The sequence below is a fragment of the Vanacampus margaritifer genome, chromosome 10 (assembly GCF_051991255.1).
Source record: "Vanacampus margaritifer isolate UIUO_Vmar chromosome 10, RoL_Vmar_1.0, whole genome shotgun sequence".
In the NCBI taxonomy this organism is placed as follows: domain Eukaryota; kingdom Metazoa; phylum Chordata; class Actinopteri; order Syngnathiformes; family Syngnathidae; genus Vanacampus; species Vanacampus margaritifer.
In genome coordinates this window covers 21,731,835-21,752,273 of record NC_135441.1, presented here as the reverse complement: position 1 = coordinate 21,752,273, position 20,439 = coordinate 21,731,835, and the positions used below count along the sequence as shown (strand labels likewise).

Below are 20,439 nucleotides of genomic sequence, written 5' to 3'. Positions count from 1 at the left end.
TTCTATTGCTATAAAAACGTGGAAGCTACCAAAAGAAACATTAAAGTCTCTTCTTTCATCAGGGAAAAAAAAAGTATATTAGTAACTGTTTCCGTTTTGCAGCAATTAACATTAGAATATAGCTTCATCAATATTCACATTCGTGGTGAAAACACTGTCAAAAATAGCTTGTTGCCACATGGCCTTGGCTTATCTCTTATACTTTGGTGCCACCTGCTGGCCGTTTTTTGTAATAACTACAATTGCTTTAAGCCACCGCTTCAAGTCAGAAGCTGCATTAAAGCCTTTTGTATAGTTGCATTAAAAAACATGACGAGGAATTTTGTGTCCATCATTTTTCTGAACTAGTTCATAGTATTGTTCGAGGCGGTAGGCAGTATTTTAGGATCCTACAACTGTAAATGCGAGCAGTGCAACTGTCTGTAGTGTGTGCCCCTGTAAAGGAAGAGCTCATTTCTCAGTCCCTTAAAAACTTGCCAGTGTGAGCACGCCTCTGAACATTGTTCACCACACTATTGCTCATGGGATCGCAAACCTTTCCACTCCAATCAGACTGTCACACTGAAAAGAGAGTACAGTGCCATATCACGTAGTGTTTGTTATTGAAGATCAGCCTCGCTCAAAGCTCAACCTAATAAGCAGAGGACAGTTGGATTGGGGGCAAAAGATGCCGCCAGACCCAATCCCTTAGGACAGGTTCTGCGTCAGAACTGGCCCAAATTAATTAAGAGGGAGCAGAGGAAACTGTTGGGCTTCCATTCAGTGTAGAAGATAACGGCAGCTCTTGGTGACAATACTGCTGTCCGTTTGTTGATTCACTTACAGGATGCGGGTGTTGCTGAAGGTGCCGCACCTCGGGCGAGGTGTCTGCAGCGGGACAGTTAGGCGGGGGAAGGGGATTAGAGAGGATGAGGCAAATCCTGCCACTAACTAGATATCTCATTCACAAGTAATTGCGCTAAAGCGCTCAATATGTGAGCTCTGCCATGTTCTCCTGAGGCACGACGACGCTTTTACCTGCATGAAGTCATTCAAAGAAGTGTTTGTGTTTTGACTGCAGTTGGGGCTGAATCATTTTGAAAAATTAGATAATTTAAGTTTTTTGTTCTCCTCAATATTCCAATTGTGATTTATTATGTGATTATTTTGTTTTTGTTTTTTTAACAAACTTAAAAAAATATAACATTATTTTATTGTTATATTATTTCACAATTTTTTTTAATTAATTCATTTATTCTATTTACATGACTTTAGTTGGTACTCTTGTCCCATGATGCGAAGCTGGTCTTAAATTTAATTTCCAATCTAATTAAAAAGTGTTTCATTTAACTTGCTTTAAGATGTAGAAACCCTGATTGCAATTTTGAATTGAATTCGATTAATTGAAATACCCCTTATTAGGGCTGTGCAATTAATCAAAATTCAATTACAATTTCAATTATTTTGAGTTGTTGTTTTTGAGTTGTTTAAATTTATGCATCTTTTTTAAATTGAAAAATAACTAATTTAATACATTTAGTTTCGTCTAAAAGGAACTTGCATAATTACAGTGTTTCAAACAATTTTATTTGTCTTAATATTTTTGATTGTTTTTTTTTTACGTTTACTTTAAACATTTTCTTGTTTTATCCCAAAAATAAATGATCATCATCATCAACTTTTGCTAACATAAATAAATGATTATTATACATATATGTTATTATAAATTCTGTTTGGTCCAAAAGGAATTTACATAATTATAGTGTTTCTATTTTTTTTAATTGGTCTTAATATTTTTGAATGCTTAAACATTTTTTTGTTTTGTACCAAAAAGACATCATCATTTGAATAATCGTGATTTTAATCATTGCCAAAATAATCGTGATTATTGTTTTTTCCATCGAGCAACCCTACCCCTGATTAAATGCAGCTAGAAAACACAAACTGCTGCTGATTCCAGTTCATGCTGACTCATCTCAGCCAAAAAAAAGCCATTTTTAGACCGAGTGCCATTTGATGTGCACCTTGAACGGATAACTGCGGCAAAATCAGGCACCGATGTTTAACACAGCCGTTTAACGTGACACGATGTAACGATCCTTCCCAACATCCGACCATTGTAGTGAAATATTCAAAGTGTTTACAGCTGCTAGGGATGCTTCATTACCCGGTGGGAGCACTTGAGAGTAAATCAGAGTAAGCGAGCAGCAGTTGTTGAAAGGCTAGGAAAGCACACCTGTAGCCGGCAACATTAGGACGAGCTTTCACACGTAATGGAAACTTCTGTGTCTGTTAGCGGTGCGCATTCATCACCCACTGGAGTGCATGATGAATGTGCAGACAAATGCGGTTGCGTCGCCATGTTCATGCTCACATGTTCAACCCCCTGAAGGAGTTCTGTGTCTGTTACAGTGGAAACAGATCAAATGCTGCCGCGGATGCAGCACGCGAGGTTATTAACGAAACGCAATTGTGCTCTCACTCGAGGCAAAAAGAAGACTTTCGTGGAAGCTTGCAGGAAGAAACGCGTGGCGGGGGGCTGCGGGGAGTTTGTTGGAGACGAGGCAGCGGGTTTTCGTCCCTTTGACTGCCACTGTGTGTTTTCGGTTGATATCACAGTTTAAGGCCCCGTCCACACGAAAGCAAGTTTCAATGTATCCTCACAAGTTTTTTACCGTTTAGGCCGTTCGGCCACACGACGGCGCGGGTTTCGGAGCTTGAAACCGATCACTTTTGAAACCGGGCTCCAGAGTGGAGAGATTTCAAAATGCGTCCGTCTGGACACCATATGCAGGATATTCTTCCAGAGATGACATACAGTATGCTCCAATTCTCGCGGTACTCCACGCGAACCGTCAACAACAATGGCGGATAGCCGTGTCGTAGTCGTTTTGCGCAGCCTCCTTAGCTTGCTTGTGCTTTTGCAGCAAAATATTTTGCTTCTTTATTTTCACGTTCAACAACGTTGTACTTGAATCACCCGTCATTGTCACTTCTCCTGTGTTCATCTTTTTCATGTTGTTTCGATACGTGCAAAGCCATGTTTGTTCTGTAGATTGCAATAAAGTTGGGTTGTTCGGCTTCTTCGCTGATTATTCTTCTACGCTTTCCGTTAACGCCCTGTGGCTGCGCTACAGCGCCACTCCAGACTTGGCGTTTACATTACAGCCGTTAAACGTCCTCAGCGACTTCTTTTGGACACACGCAAGTCTTGAAATGCTTCTGTGTGTACGAGATTTGTTTGAAAAAAATATATACTTTTTTTTTTCCTGATGAAAGAAAATACTCTAACCTTTCTTTTGGTAGGTTCCATGTTTTTATAGCAATAGAACACAATATTTTTTGGGCCTTGCAAAATCTGTCAAAATCCAGTAAAACAGCCGGGAGCGTAGGGGGTTGCTTCAGTCAAAATGGCTGGGAGTGAATGAGTTCATCAGGAAATAAAGATACATTTTATAATCCCAAAATGATTCTACATAATTTTTTGGTGTAATTTATTCCATTTTTTTAACCATAGAAGAACAATCTCTTGCGCAAGTAATACACAATTCATATGCAAGATATTAAAGAAAAAGCAGAAGAATCTAAGCAGAAAGGCTAGGCCGATATTAGGAGCACGATATGTTAATGTAAATGATCCAGGATATGCCATCAAGGCTGATCAAGTGTATTGAGGGGCTGTTGGAGTCACATCAAGCTTTAATTGGCTATTAGCAGAGGTTCAAACGACCCAATCGATCGTTTAGTGCCTGAAGTGATGAGGCGAAAGTTTTTAAATGTGCATACGCTTATTTTGCTGACACAAGCCTTAAACCCCTCATGACCCGGCACCTCTTGGCTCTCTTGCAGTTTGCTCCCAGTTCTCCCGCGGAGTGTACGCCATCTTCGGATTCTACGACAAAAAGTCCATGAACACCTTGACGTCATTCTGCGGCGCTCTGCACACCTCCTTCGTCACACCCAGCTACCCCACCGACAACGAGGTGCAGTTCGTCATCCAGATGCGTCCCGCGCTGCGAGGGGCGGTCCTAAGTCTGATCTCACACTACAAGTGGCAGAAGTTCGTCTACCTCTACGACACCGACCGAGGTAAGAGACAGCCGTGAAATATGCAGTCACAAAAAAACGAAACAAAAAAAAAAAACGTTACAACCCCTGAAGGCACGCTGTCTTGTCACTGTGGTCGTTCCCTGAAAGATACTGCTGTTGTACCCTTGACATTTGACTTTTACAGCTTGGCGACATACACTGCTTAACAAATCTATTAGACAATGTGTCATAAAAAACAAGGAGACCAGCCAGCATCTTGTACTTTAATACCAACTCTTTCTTTAGACGTCTTTCCATTTTGAAGAGGAATGAGCAACTTTAAACAGAATTCAACAGCTCACTAGATTTTCTCGAAGATGTAGTTTGCAAGGCAAAATTTCCATTGGCACATTGAATAGCAAAACTGAAAAGAAAGAAAAGAAGAAGAAGAACCGCCAAGGACCCAAAAAAGCTTCGCTGGGCTCACATCACCTATCGCAGGTAGTTGGAGGGCGAGGGAAGGTCTGGGCTACTTTCGCTACTGTAGCTAACTAGCAATGAGCTTCGGCAGGCTACTAGTGCACCGAAAGACGTTAACGGAGTTGCTCCTAAATCGTAATCATTGCCTCCCTGGCAGCGAATAAGCTACATTTCTGACAAGTACCGTATTATTCTAACGAAAGGGGAAACCATGCTAATTGCTAAACTAATCTAAGATTGACACAGCTTTTGCATTTAACACCGGAATTACAGTAATGTAAGTACTTGATTGATTGACTCCACTTTTCATATCAAACTTTGATTTTCCACATATTGGTGTCTTACCTTTTACAGAAACAGAAAATGATTTTGATATTTATAATTGCTGTTGATTTAGGGCACACGTGTTGATTTACGGCATATACACCTTAAATTGAGTGATGGTCTAAAACAGTGGTTCTCAACCCGAGTCCTCGAGTACCACTATCCAGCCTGTTTTCCATGTCTCCTCCAGCCAAAACAGCTGAGGATCGTTATCAAGCTTCTTACAGAGCTTGCTGATCAGGTGATCGTTTGAAACACCTGTGTTGGCTGTTGGAGACATGGAAAACTGGATAGGGGTACTCGAGGACCGGGTTTGAGAACCACTGGTCTAAAACAGCAGATCCCAACCTGTTTTTCGCCACGAACCGGTTTACCGTTAAAACATGGCTTATTGCTTCTCATGACTTATTAGGTAGAGAAGGTTTGGTGAGTGTAAGCAATATAAACCACTTTGTTAGGCAGGACTGTTGATATTGTCATTTAAAACAGCTTTCTTTTTTCTTGGAGGTTGTAGGCTTTTATTCTGTCTCATTTGGCCTCTTCACCTTTGTGAAGAAGCTCTCCAAACCCATTTGTTTCGTCTTTATTTTACTCATGTTTTGCTAGCTTTTAGGCTCACTTGTCTCAAGTATCACGAAAGGAAGATAAGCGTTTTGACACAGGCACTGACGTTGCATCTGTTTTAAAAAATAAACCTTTGTTTGCTTTTGTTCATTCTGTGCAACCTGGTACCAAAAATGTTAAACACCGTACCTTTGTACAAGGGTTTATTTGGGCCACACATTATAGAAAATGCTGAAGAAAATTATATTTTTATTCCGCGTGTTCGTTTTCTTTCGGGTAGTGAGAATGTTGGTTATCCGAATGCAGGCTGGAGATCGATGAACAGTTGCTTTGAAACTTTTATTTCTACAGAATATTCCGGGCACAAGTGAGTTCCGGCTGCAGCCTCTCACAGGTGCCCAGATTACAGTTATTTACAACATTCTTATACTATCTTGAAGGGCGGTACCACAAACTACTAACTTACTAACACATTGACTTCAACCACAGACAAATGGTTTATTGTTGTGGAAATAGAGGAGGTCCTCCAGACATGCCGGCAGCAATCGCGACAACACTCACAAAGACACATCCACAGATAAAAGTTCTACTGAGGAAATAAGGAAATTAAAACAGTTATGACTAAATCTGGGCAGAAGACCCTCTTCAAAAGGCATAGATGGATAGATTACGAGAGGGACGTAATTGAGAACTATGATAAAAGCTATGTACAAGAGTCATATGTGCGAATGGTGTAATCATACGGTACCGGACGAATGGCCCAGTGTGAGTGTATAGGAAAATGAGTCTTGTGGGGTACATTAGGGTAAATCTTTCTACACTGTTATATGGACTACTCCTGTGTCGCTATTTCTGACGGCGAACAGTGACAAGACACAATAAATGTTGCAGTGGCTCAGAATAGCATCCGCACACAAGGGTAAGCGGAGGATAGCCCGTAATACTATCTAAGAGCCTTGTAATGCTTGAAGTGATAACACAGCACTAATGTATACAGTAGTGCTATGTTATGTAAATCAGTACAAATAAATCAGCAGCTTGTATTAACACATCGCACTTGAAGAAATGGTGTCTCATGAGCAATAATCTTTGGGTACTTGGAACAGTTGGCTGGTTTGTGTCAGTTAATCTTCTGTTTAATCATGTTGATAGTAGCTCGTCTGTCACGGGAAATGAGGTATGTCACATCTGCCGCGAAAATGTTTTTCCGTTTCCGAAATCGCAGGCGCCGCCTGCTTGCGGCTGCCGCGCTTTGTGCTGCATCAATGAGGGCTTTGTGTTGTTCTCAGATTGAATTGCCTTGTTGACAATAGACTCCGGTTTAATGCAGCAGTGCCTCATGCTTAGGACGGCCTGTCAACACGGTGAAGTGTTCATTTCGGGGGGATTTCTAATGTCAAATGAGAAAAGGAGCTCATTATCTCGCAACGGAATAATGATCCCCTCCTACTGAAACTTCGGCACCTGAGCAGGAGGGAGGTACATGTTCATCCTCTGACAGACTAAGCTATTTTATGTCTTTGTCTTTGAGGGGAAACAAAATGACTGCGCCGATAGCGTGGCAGCAAAAATCTTCACACGTTCGCATGGATTTGAGATGTTTACTTGCTCGTTAATGGAAGGTCCTAACCAGCAGATAAGCTTCAAGCATCCTGACTTCTCTTTGGCCCTTTCTGTCTTTCACCTCATCAACCCCGCCCCTCTTCCTCCTGCTTTGAGGCAGGATATGAAGTCTGTCTTTGGGTCTTCAAGTCTGCTTCTCAGCTGAAGGCCTTAATCCACCGCACAGCCTGCAGATAATGCGTGGTTAATTAGGGTCACTCTGACTAGAACACTCGTCGGCTCTTCCCTGCGGATGCGAGCAACCCACACGTCCTTCAGCACGGCCGACACTGCTAAGCTGCAGCCTCCCGTCCCTCCATTTTGCCTCCTCTGTGTGTCTGAGGGCAGGCTCGGACGGAGAGATGGGGGGGTGGGAGGAGAGGAGGCTGGGAAACTAAAACGGAGGAGGAGGTGGCGGAGTGAGAGTGATGGCGGACACTTAGTATAAAGAAAGTGGAGGGACCAGAGGGCATCAGAGGGAGTGGAACGCGAGACCAGGGAAACAAAACACCAATTCAGTCCGGCAATTAAGGCAACAGCAGGCGCGTGTGATTTACAGGCTGTTACCTGTGTCCAGACAATTCCCTGTGTACAGTGGAGCCCCCCCCCCGTGCCAGAGCCCATGCCAAGCCACTTTTACCTCGATCCTGACTGCCAGCGGTGTAAGACGATCCCTTATTAGTGGGAGGACATTGGCCCCAGGAGGGGATTAAAGTCGTTTATTGATGCACTCCATCCAGCTCTTTGGGGGGCTTTGACACTTGGCTCATCAAGCAGACAGATGTGTCAGAGAGCCTCTACCTCCTCTTATCACCAAGTGCAGCTCCCCTGATAATAGGAACGCACACTTCTGCCTAAACTTGGAGTGACACAAACTATTTATTTTTGGGTTTTTTTACCCCCGTCCTCTAAATGATCAGTAATCTGGTGATTCATTTGTTTGTTAGAACTTCAATTTAACAAACCACTGGTTAAACCCATAACCACCGGTTAAATTCCCGTTGTTAGCTAACCGCTCGTTAAATACGTGTTGTTCAAAACATTGTTATTTAATGCTACCGTCAAAGTTAACCGCGTGGTTAACGTCACTGGTTAGCACCAGTATATCCCACAATTCGTCATTTTGTTCAACTCATTCACTCCCAGACATTTTGACTGAAGCAACCCCCTTTGCTCCCGGCTGTTTTACTGGATTTTGGCGGATTTTGCAAGGCCCACAGAATATTGTCTTGTATACGTTTTTGGGAGCAAATGAGTTAATGCTGGGTTTCCCAAAAAAAAACTAGGCCAAATGATCCAGAGAACTCCTAGGTAGAAAAGATGTAGGATTTATTTATTTAATTATTTATTTATTTATTCACGGACATTTTTCACAAATATTTTGTGTATGCTTCACATGGATATAATATGATTCTGACTTCACCGTGGAACATAGTCCACAATTATTTCAATTCAATTATTGTGACATTTTATTTATTTATTTCTATAATAGTAAATCTAATGGGATCAAATTGTAGACTGTTATTCAAGTTACCATGGACAGAGAAAATATAGACATTTTACAAGTGCATTATACAGATGCAATGTTTACATATTTCCAATATTTGCTTTGACTTCATTTTGTAACATTGTTCAAAAATCACAGTCATGTGCTATAAATTGAATACATTTGTAAAATATGCTATTTTCCCAACTTAACAAAAGATTCTGACAATATGGATAAAGTATGATTCACCATCTTATGAATTAACCACAATGTTAAAAAGTCCGAAGCCTCAATCCTTAAGTTTGTCACCTTTAACATGAAGTTAACTGAGGTTTGAACAAGATGCCGTTAACGGTGCCGTTAAAGTAAACGGTTGGGTAAATCGAATTAACAAGTGGTTAAAAATATAACCGAGTTTTGAACAACCGGGCACTGATCCAGTTGATTGTCCGTTACAGTAAAGTACTTTTTTTTGCGTTCGAAAAACATTCAAGATAGTACAAAATCATCGTTTTGTACTTTTTTCGTCGACTAAAAAAAATGTACATACAAAATACAGTACGATTTTTCGGTAAATATATATATATTTTTTTAAAAGCTTGAACTCGATGTATTGCAGTTCTACACTTCTCAAACTACAGCCTCAATTATAAATACACCAAAGTAACACGGACAACACAAAATCCCATGATAAAATGTATTATTTGTGTGATTTTAGCAAAGCCTTGATCATCCACAATAATGGAAGCGACTTTTCAATTAATCTCTCAACTCTACGCTTGAGAGAAAACAGGAGCAATAATAAATAACATTCACTCTCCCGGTCCCACCAAAAGGTTTTATTCAGTCAATAGAGAAGATTAATTACAGCCATGCTATTCATTTGCTTCTGCTATTTGGCCGGCAGGAAAGGCTTTTAGGCCTTAGTGTAGCGCGCTCACATCCACAGAGTGATGGCTGGTATGCGTCAGGCTTAGATGTACTGCATGAGGCAAATGGAGGTAAATTTGTACCCAGAATGCCAATATCAGACAGCTGCTTGAAAGCAGACGCCGTAATGAAGCAGCCGCACTGCATGCAAATTGAAGCTCTCTCGGACTGGTTATACCATCTTAACTGGGACCGTGCTTCTTTTTATTTCGAGTAATTGACGGGATGTGCGTTCGTGCGTGTGCGTACAGAGTAAAATTCAATATCCTAATAAACATTACCACTAATATTGTCTCTAATGCTACTAACAATAAACCAAATCCTCCATGCTCTCTTGTTTTCACCATCCTTTCCAATTTCCCCTGAAAACTCAGATGCTGACAAGGGTGCTGCAAGATTTTGTGGGGGTGGTCAGGTATGGACGCATAATTGCCAGGTCTGTGCAGCAGAGACAGATGATTACAGGCGTTATTGTCTCTCCTGGGCACAATCAAGCCCTGATTCAGCAATCTCAGCCCAACTTGATTTATGAGTCACACTGTCTCTTGTTGCCTGCCTGACCATCCTGGACGCTGTCCTTATATGATTATGCCTTTGGTGTAAGTGCTTCATGTCACTATGAGTCGAGTGCTATACCTGGAGCAATCTTAATGATCCTCAAGCTTGGCTTTTTGAAATGTTCGCCGACAAAAAAAAAACACCAACCAACCGTGATCCCTCAACTCTGACGCAAAAGGGGACTGCCAAAGGAATGTTGAAAAATGAATTTGTTTTGCAATTTTATGACAGCTAAGATTTCCACTGAAGCAACCCCCTTCGCTCCCGGCTGTTTTACTGGGTTTTGACAGACTTTACAAGGCCCACAGAATATTGTGTTCTATTGCTATAAAAACATGGAAGCTACCAAAAGAAAGATTAGAGTCTCCTCTTTCATCAGGAAAAAAAAAAGTACATTTTTAACCGTTTCTGTTTTGCAGCAACCAGCATTAGAACATAGCTAAGTGTTATCATTATTCATAAACCTGTTGAAAACACTGGGAAAAAGAGCAACATGGCCCTGGCTGATCTCTTAAACTCTGCTGCCACCTGCTGGCCATTTTTGTCCAACTACTATTGTTTAAGCCACCTATTCAGGTCAGAAGCTGCATCAAAGCCTTCTGTATGCCCTAGCATAAATAAAACATATAAAAACATATAAATAGGGAGTGCAGGACAACGTATTAAAAAGATGTATTTATACGTTTTTGGGTTTGAATGAGTTAAATATAGGCTGCATGGTTAACCCTAACACTTGAGGTTTTATGATGGTGACAGTGGGCAAAAATTGTTTCCAAATCTTAAGCAAATGGTTGCTGACGGGCGGACCGGAACTGATTAGTACCCAAATGCAGTAAAACAATTGCATAATCTCATAAGCCTGCCATCCCTGGTTATTATTACTCAGTTATGGCTGAACTGTTGCCGTTATTGTGACAACTCTTTTGGAGGAAGACTCAGCAAATTAATATAAATCCTCTGCGCTTCCACACTAGCAACAGACAAGTCGATTGCTTTCTTCATTCATTATTTCATGACTGTGGGCAGTATATCTCAAGACTGTCGAGAAGCATTTTCACATTTGCTGCAAACATCACATCCACTGGGACTTGAGAAGGAAATTATTCGACTTTGACGACCGGCTATCAAGGTCACTGTGGACTCACAATTTTTTTGCAAACTGTCCGGAATGCAGACAAAGCTAATCATGGCAAAATTCTAGAGTCAAAATTAAAATCACATCATCACAACTGGTGACAGAAATGTTAGCAGAGGGGAGTTCACTGGACTGTGTGCTACAAACCTGCCCAACGACACAACATAAGAAATGTGAGAGACCCCAACAGAACATGGTGGGCTGGGTGGGAACAGACTGGAATTCCTGGTAAACCAAGAGCCAAAACCTAGTGTACTTTTGAGCCTCAGGACTCAGCTCCCTCCATGGCCATTTTTATTTTTATATATATTTTTTTAAGAATCTTACGGCGCATTAAATTTTGGGCAACCAGCGCCGCAGGGTCCTCCGGGATCATCGTGTAACCATACAGTAGCCTAAAAATACTTCTGCGCGTCTCAGAGGGGGGAAAAAAAAAGTTGAAACTTATGTGAAGACACAATGACTGAATCGTCTCTCAAAGTAAGCCGAATTACATCCGGTACCAATATAAGGGACAATGTTGTCCCTCCTGCGGCTTCCTTGCACCACTCCCCTAAACAGTCAATATTCTGTCTGCACAGTTTCAGTATAAAGGAAATGATCTTGTGTTCACAGCAAACACAGCCATTTAATTTACTTCCATCATTTAGCGGCTCGACAGGTGAACCTGCACTTGAAACAGTGTTCAATGTCATAAACTCATTACAGCGTTGGGAAGTTGAATGTTCTTTAAAGAGAAATCTGCCAGATGGAAACTGTTTCCCAGAATTCCGCGTAGAAATATCCCTGAGGTACTTCTTTCATTCGCTCTGTCAATATTTCCAATGACCCCCCCCCCCACACACACACACACACACACACACACTGCAGCGCAGTCCATTCAAGCAAGGCTATTCGGAACAATAAAAGGCTGTATTGATCATAAGAGGTTTAGGAACACAATAAGAAAAGTTTATTACGGGGTGATAATTCTGATAGATTGGCAGGTAACCAGTTGGCGGGTTACTCTGTCATTGCAACATAACGTATAATCAACCTTTATACCCATTATGAGACAACTGGATTCAAATAAAGTTGCATCTGGTGCCCTGGCAAGATAAACTAAAGCAGTAACACATTGTATGATAAGATCAGTGTAAAACACAAACAAATTATTATATTTTTCTTTTCTGGATATCTCAGTATGGTTCATTCGGTAATTTTACCGATTTGAGATGTCATCATCATTGCTCTCTCTTTTTTATTTTATTTTATTTTTATTTTTTTTGTATGTGGGTGAGTATGTGCGTGTGTGCGTGCGAGTGTGTATTCATTAGTTCACCTAAAACCTATTGAAAAATCCCATACCGTTCACCTAAACCGAACACTTCCAGCCAGAGTCGTGAGGCCGTCAGGAGACCCGAGGAAGGACCAAAGAAAAGAAAGGAAAGTGGACGAATGAACATGTAATGGCATTGTATGTATGAGAATTGTTTTCTGCCAAAGGTGGGAATCGGCATCGACCTAAAAACAAAAATCCATACTAGAAATCCATATCCCTCGTCCCGTATATGTACGTAAAATCTATGATGCTAATAGTAAAGCAGATCAGATGTGTTTGTTTTGACCACACCAATGGGAGAAATGGGAGACAGACTTGTCTATAGCACCGGAACCTGACTTTTGGATTCAAGTTTGTGAAAACGCATTTAAAATGACAAAACACACAAATTTACAACTTATCCAATATAAAATTATTCACAGAACATACATTACTCAATATATGATGAAGAAAATGGGACTCTCAGACTCCGACATTTGTCTCCAATGCTTACAAAACACTACAGACACTTATGTTCATGCTTTATGGTTATGTACTCCGGTTATGTATTTCTGGACTAAAGTCTTAGAAAAACTTTCCGCTATTTTGGACTGTAGGATACCTTTATCTCCAAACTTGTGTTTGCTAGGTGACCTAACAACAACTGACTTACCACATAAACAATTTCAATCTACACTTGTAGCCCTTACTATCGCTAAAAAAACAATTCTTGTTAACTGGATAAATAAACAAACTCTGAATATCGACCAATGGTCTAACCTCCTCATAAATCACATTTTAATGGAAAAAATATCTGCCTCAAATAAAAACCAAATAACAAAATTTATAGAAACATGGTCTACGTATATAGAATTTTTTAACCTAATTCTGGTTACTTAATTCTGCCTGTTAGCGAGAGCCACTACATCGTGATAACTTACGTTGATGTTTCTGCATTTGGCAATTTATTATTATATTATATTATTAGTATGGGATTTTTTTTAATGGGCTTTAGGTGAACTGATGAATACACACACGCTCGCACGCACGCACGCACACACACATACAAAAAATAAATAATATATATATATATATATATATATATATATATATATATATATATATATATATATGTGTGTATATGTATATATATATATATGTATATATAAAAAATAATAATAATAATAATAAATAAATAAAAACATTTATTAAATTTTTTTAATTTATTTGTTTTTTAAAAAAAAGGAGAGCAATGATGATGTCAAATCGAATGAACAATACTGAGCTCTCCTGGAGGAGAAAGAAAAAAAAAATCATTGCTCTCTCTTTTTTATTTTATTTATTTTTTATATATATATATATTTTTGTATGTGGGTGAGTATGTGCGTGCGTGTGAGTGTGTATTCATTAGTTCACCTAAAACCTATTAAAAAATCCCATACCGTTCACCTAAACCGAACACTTCCAGCCAGAGTCGTGAGGCCGTCAGGAGACCCGAGGAAGGACCAAAGAAAAGAAAGGAAAGTGGACAAATTAACATGTAATGGCATTGTATGTATGAGAATTGTTTTCTGCCAAAGGTGGGAATCGGCATCGACCTAAAAACAAAAATCCATACTAGAAATCCATATCCCTCGTCCCGTATATGTACGTATAATCTATGATGCTAATAGTAAAGCAGATCAGATGTGTTTGTTTTGACCACACCAATTACATGGCTTTGCAGTATCCATACATGCTGTTGATGAGCTGTTATACAGCCAGACAAGATCAATCCGCCCTGACTCAGTTGGCAAAGAGACGTGCCAATGGGGCCAAGAGGTTTGAGAAGGGGAGGATGTGATGACCGCGCGTAGTTAGCCTCATCGCTACTCTCTGCTGCTAAGCTACATAGAACGCAAAAAAAGGAGCGCAATCCGACAGACACACACTAGAACAAACGCCAACCGTACACCTTCATCTTCAACAAAGCCTCTAATTGGCCATCCAGAGACTGTTGCCTATGTTGCTTAAACAGTCAAGCAATAAATGACTCCCTCTGCTCTCCTGGATGCCTTTGATGGCCCAACACATCAAGCATGCGCTATAATTTGATCGCACTGTTTTGCCATTGCTCGTAGTGGTGTAAACAAGGCGAGCGCATGAACTAAGCTGGCCACTTTCCATTGATTAAACTCACAGAGACACACATGAAACGGTTCTTGCTTTTCCCTCGTTTGAGCTTCTGCTTTTTTTTTCTTTTTTTTTTTTCATGCTTGCATTTATATCTATAGTTACATGTTTTGTGTATGTACAATTGCAGGACACTATTCGGCACACCTCTACACTCTAATTGCATCCTGTAACAACAGCTATAATAATCACATCTATTTATATAGTAAGTTAGCTAGCTAGCTAGGACACTGATGTTTTGTTATCATTAGTATCCATCCATCCAGCTAACTAGCTAGTTACAAATTTAATTTCTCTCATCATTAGTATCTATCTATCTATCCATCTACTTAGCTAGCTAACAAATTAGCAAGCTAGCTAGTTACAAATTGAATCCCTCTCCATTACAGTAATACACAACCTAGATCCTTTTAAATTTTCCATGAAAACTCTCACTTTTATTTATCAAATGTGTTGCAAACTGAATAGGAAATACAGTCAAAACATTGACAAGGGTAGAAATAAACTATCAGTCACGGCTCGTGTGGCAACAAAAAAGGCAATGGCAGGTCTTGCTACTTTTTTAATCATTATGAGACCAAACACTATAGATGCTATGCATAACACAAAACTAGAGTCAAGAATGAGTCAATTAAAAAAAATATATATATATATTTTTTTTTTATTCTCATTTGCCCATTTTTATGTCAGTGGAACATTTCACCTTGTGTAGAGATCATCGGTATTTACGTTGGCCACTTTGTCTTTGCCACTACATCCAAAGTTTCTCTTTTGCCTTTCAACCTTTTAGCACATTGAAATAATTTTAACTGATTACAGTTATATTGAGAAAACAAACACAAAAAAAGTATTTCACTTTGAATTCTAGCATATTCTACAGAGCTTGACCATCAAAATTTGAGAAAATGAAAAGCTGTCTTGTCTCTCTCTTATACTACTACTAATCATAAGCACGAGTGCAGTTCTTCACTAATGTCAACTTTGTTTGGTCAGATTATTGATAATTTTTTTTATTAATTAATTATTGTGGATGTGCCTCTAATGTGTATTGAGCAAATCTTTTAAGCCTTTAAGACTGCAGGCAGTATTTTTGTGTTCAAGTCCCAAAGTTGATCACAACCATTTTTCATGGAAGGCATATTCTTAAGTGCAATAATACGAAGCTGGATCCGTGCTCATACTGAAGTGTAGAATACATCATGTTTCCTTGTGTTTGCTGTCTCATCCCATCCACCATAATGGCTCATCAACCGATCCCAGTTGAGACTTTTGCACAAGCGCATGACTTGCGTGCGTGCTCGGCTGGCCTTCTCCTTCACGCCTGCTTCATAACAACTCAATTATGCATGCATCGGAAGAATGAAATCAGCTCGGACACGCTGACGAGAAAGGGCACGGCAAGCGAGCCCATAAAATGCACATGAAAAATAGTATTAAAGAAATATGAATGGGGCCACGGATCACTGGTGTTTCTCTTTATTTTTGCACACATGAACTGACGTCGTAGCTGAATTGGCATTCGCGTACTCATTGAGTTCAACTTGCGAGAAGCGCCGCACTATCGCCCCTTGAAAAGAACATATCTAGTGCCTTTAACTCTTTGACTGCCAGACGTTTTCAGAAAAGGGATGCCGTGGGTGCCAGCCGATTTAAGCATTTTGACTGATCTTTTGACTGATCTTTCAAGGTCCACAGAAAATTATGTGTTTGGACTATGGAAACACACATACTACCAAATAAAAGATTGGACTCTCATCTTTCATCAGAAAAAAAAGTTTGTTTCTACCTTATTCCGTTTTTGAGTAATCAACAATAGAAAATGGTTAGTTTCACCTCTGTTTTGAAACAAACGTCTTTTAACGTCTTTGGCACTCCTCCATAGGATTTTACTAAACGTTATTTAACGTTTTTGGCAGTCAAAGAGTTAAAAAAAATGAGAGAGAGAGAGAGAAAGAGAGAGAGAGAGAGAGAGAGAGAGTTGTCTGTCACAGGGATCACACAATAAAGCACCGTGCTTTTTCCAATTTTTTACAGGCGAAGCTGGAATAAAGCCATTCCCGCCACCTACTCAACGCTGGCATCAGCTGCCATAAAATCACTGCTGGGAGCTTCCTCTCCCTTCCAAGAAAACCACCACAAGTTCAAAAGCTCATTTGAATATTGCGCAATTTGATGAAGGGGGCGGAGGAAACAACACATTGAATACGGATGTCCACAACAAGCGCAAATCTTTCCATTTCTGCCTCACTTTCGGGTCGGTCGAACCGGCACACTTTGCGGTGTCTGCTAAACACACACGCACACACATTCTCCATTCATGTGAGGGAGAACGAGGGAAACAAAGACAGGCAGAGAGCGACGGTGGCGTTTTAGTGAGTCTGTGGGTGGATTTTCCCCTCCCCTCTGCATGTATGCACTTCGAAAGATACCGGCAACACGCTGCTTCTGTTTGATTTGACATGTGCTGTCTTTTTGATTAGCACGCTTGGCAGCCAAACTGTTTTGGTTCGAGACTCACTCTAAACACCACATGAAAGTCTTGGCGTCGCACTTTTTCGGCTACTTTTTTTTGCTTTCACTTCACACTCCCGCTCCTCCAAACGACTTAAGCTCCTTTCTCCAGTTGGCAGGGATGCAGAGGGAAGTTCTAGACATCCTGCAATATTTTGCACATGAGACATAATATGGAAAATGAGCTGTTGGTCTTCATATGTGACTGACTGGCGACCAGTCAGTAAAAAAATAAATAAATAATAATGTAAAAAATTAGGGCGATCATTTTTCCCCCTCAATATTGCGATTTAATATGTGATTTTATTATATATATATTTTTAAAGGTCCACCTCTCATGCATTTTTTTAAACAAACAAGCAATTAATTAATTAATATGTATTACAATAAATTTGAGAATTTGATGAGTATCAGCATTGGCTTTGTAAAAAAAATATCTGATAGTCGATCAATTTAAAATGGTTAACTTCAGGGAACTATTCACATTTTCATCAACTTCATAAGAGATGCTGCTGACTCTAGGAACTCTGCACATTTGTTTTTTGTTTTTTTAAATTAAAGTTAAGTAAAAAAAATAATTTAAAAAAAATGGACGTTTTGGTTAGTTTGAAATTTTGGAAAACGGTAGGGAGCTTTTTAATTGTTTAAGTTTATGTTTAACTTTTAAAGACATGCTGATGAGCTCCCTGAACGTTTTGTTAGGATTTTAAAACAAAGATGTCAGATTTCTAAGGTAATATGCTTCAGGATATTTCAACAAACTTAGACTCAGATTTTTGTTTTTATTATTATTATTGTCACCCAAATTGCAGCCTTTGTTATTTGAATATTTCATTCTACCACATTGCATTGTTGCTTTTAATTCAGGTAATTGTTTATCCCTAATAGATTCCACCTCCCCGTGAAGCCAAACACGATACGAGATATGAAAAGTATACTTTTAATTATTTGTATATTAAAAAATATGGAGATTTCTGGAGTGTGTACCCACCCGTCAAGTCTGAAATTGAATAACCAAATGAATCTTTGATCTATTTCTGAAAATGTCTGTCGGACAGCCTAGCAAAGAGGTTAGCTACCTGTTAGCTTCTGATAACCTAGCGTCTACACTTCCACAAGTAGAAGCCGATTGCCTGGCGTCAACGCCCTAGCTTCGTCCCAGTCATCTTGCTAACAAATGTCATACTCGCCCGTGGTCCAGCACAATACGTCTTTTTTTTACAGCAAGCCAGTCTCGATTATATCCTCCTCTTGAAAACCTCCCTACATTAAATGTCACATTTTTACAGCCACTTCCACATTCTCACTTATAGACAACCATCAGACTTTAATCGCAGTAGCGCTCTACGAGGTGTTTAAAACTACAAACCATCATTTTAGACTTACACCTATGGGCCAATGCCAAATGACTAATGAGAGACAGTATAAAGGCTTTACGAAGCCAAAGATTGTATTTTCCACTGTGCAAACACAAGGCGGAGGGGGGGTGGGGGGGGGGTGGGGGGGTTGGGTTGGGTTGTGGTTTCCTCATAGAATCCTCTGAGCATATTTAGCCAGGAGGCAAATAGTCAGCAAGCTCCACAGAGTGTTTAGAAGTATCTATTTATTTTTGCCTTGCTCAAAGGACAGGAGAGACAATGCATCGTTGGGAATATGAAAGCAATGGTGCGCACTTGATGATTTATTGAGCCCAAAATGGGATTTTGAGAGATGATTGGAAGGACTGCGAAGTTAACTCATTCACTCCCACCTTTTTTCACTGAAGCAACCCCTTTCGCTCCCGGCCGTTTTACGGTTTTAAGGCCCACAGAATATTGTGTTCTATTGCTATAAAAAACATGGAACCTACCAAAAGAAAGATTATAGACACTGGGGAAAAGAGCTTGTTGCAACATGGCACTGGTTGATCTCTTATACTCTGCTGCCACCTGCTGGTCGTTTTTTGTAATAACTACCATTGCTTTAAGCGACCTCTTCAGGTCAGTGGCTGCATCAAAGCCTTCTGTATTTTGTAGCATAAAAAAACTAAACCTAAAAAAAAACGTATAAGTACGTATTTGGGACCGGCCGTTTTACGGTTTTAAGGCCCACAGAATATTGTGTTCTATTGCTATAAAAAACATGGAACCTACCAAAAGAAAGATTATAGACACTGGGGAAAAGAGCTTGTTGCAACATGGCACTGGTTGATCTCTTATACTCTGCTGCCACCTGCTGGTCATTTTTTTTAATAACTACCATTGCTTTAAGCGACCTCTTCAGGTCAGTGGCTGCATCAAAGCCTTCTGTATTTTCTAGTATAAAAAAACGAAACCTAAAAAAAACGTATAAGTACGTATTTGGGACCGGCCGTTTTACGGTTTTAAGGCCCACAGAATATTGTGTTATATTGCTATAAAAAACATGGAACCTACCAAGAGAAAGATTATAGACACTGGGGAAAAGAGCTTGTTGCAACAGGGCACTGGTTGATCTCTTATACTCTGCTGCAACCTGCTGGTCGTTTTTTTGTAATAACTACCATTGCTTTAAGCGACCTCTTCAGGTCAGTGGCTGCATCAAAGCCTTCTGTATTTTCTAGCATAAAAACACTCAACCTAAAAAAACGTATAAGTACGTTTTTGGGACCATGACAATAATTAAAATGGAACGTTTTTTGGAGAAAATTAGTTAATATTCATAATATTAATTCATACTCGATGTATTGGGCTGCATGATGAGGTAGTGATTTGCCCATCTGCCTCAGAGTCAAGAATTTCTTGGTTTGAGTCTCAGATTGGGTCTGTGTGGAGTTTCCATGGAGGGTTCATTGAAGACTCTAAATTGCCCAAAGGTGCGAAATTGAGTGTGAGTGTGTGTTGGTGTGTTGGTGTTTAGTTGTAGGTGTGTTTAGATCAGTCATCAAAATGAACACTCAGGTAGTACCAGGGGCGCCACCAGGGATTTAGGGGCCCTGAGCAAAAATATGACTTTGAACCCAAATGCTTCAATGCTGCAAATTGAAAATGCTATTTTCACGGGCTCCTGTGAAGTCATGTAGCCGTCGCCCTCCCACAAAAAAAAACAAAAAAAAGACAAGGTAACAGTGCAGCTCATTTATCTTGCGTCAATTTATAAATCAATCACAATAATTAATTTCGATTATTTGTTTTTTATTTATTATGAAATTATTGTTCAAATTGTGGAAAGTCGAGGAAGACGTGGTGCGGTCTGGCAACAGTCAAGCGTGTAAATTGTCTTCCTATTTCAGCGGTGCGGAGTCCTAAACGCGTTATCAAGCCAAGTCCACAGTTATGAGCCCAGGCCATTATCTTGCTAGTTTCCATTTAGTTGTTCCTGATGCTCTCTGAGACCTTAGACAGTGCTCAG

General features: G+C 39.9%; 1 protein-coding gene across 7 annotated transcripts in view; it reads left to right on the top strand.

Annotated features, from left to right (window-relative positions):
* LOC144058818 (glutamate receptor 3-like) overlaps window positions 1-20,439 on the top strand; it is a 114,755-nt gene that overhangs the window by 36,683 nt on the left and 57,633 nt on the right. For all 7 annotated transcript variants that reach the window (XR_013295488.1, XM_077577379.1, XM_077577382.1 and 4 more), the window contains exon 3: window positions 3,829-4,068. Coding sequence is in view for 6 of the 7 variants with exons in the window: in XM_077577379.1 (XP_077433505.1) it covers window positions 3,829-4,068 (240 nt within the window). In the remaining variant the exon portion in view is untranslated. The remainder of the gene's footprint in view (window positions 1-3,828; window positions 4,069-20,439) is intronic.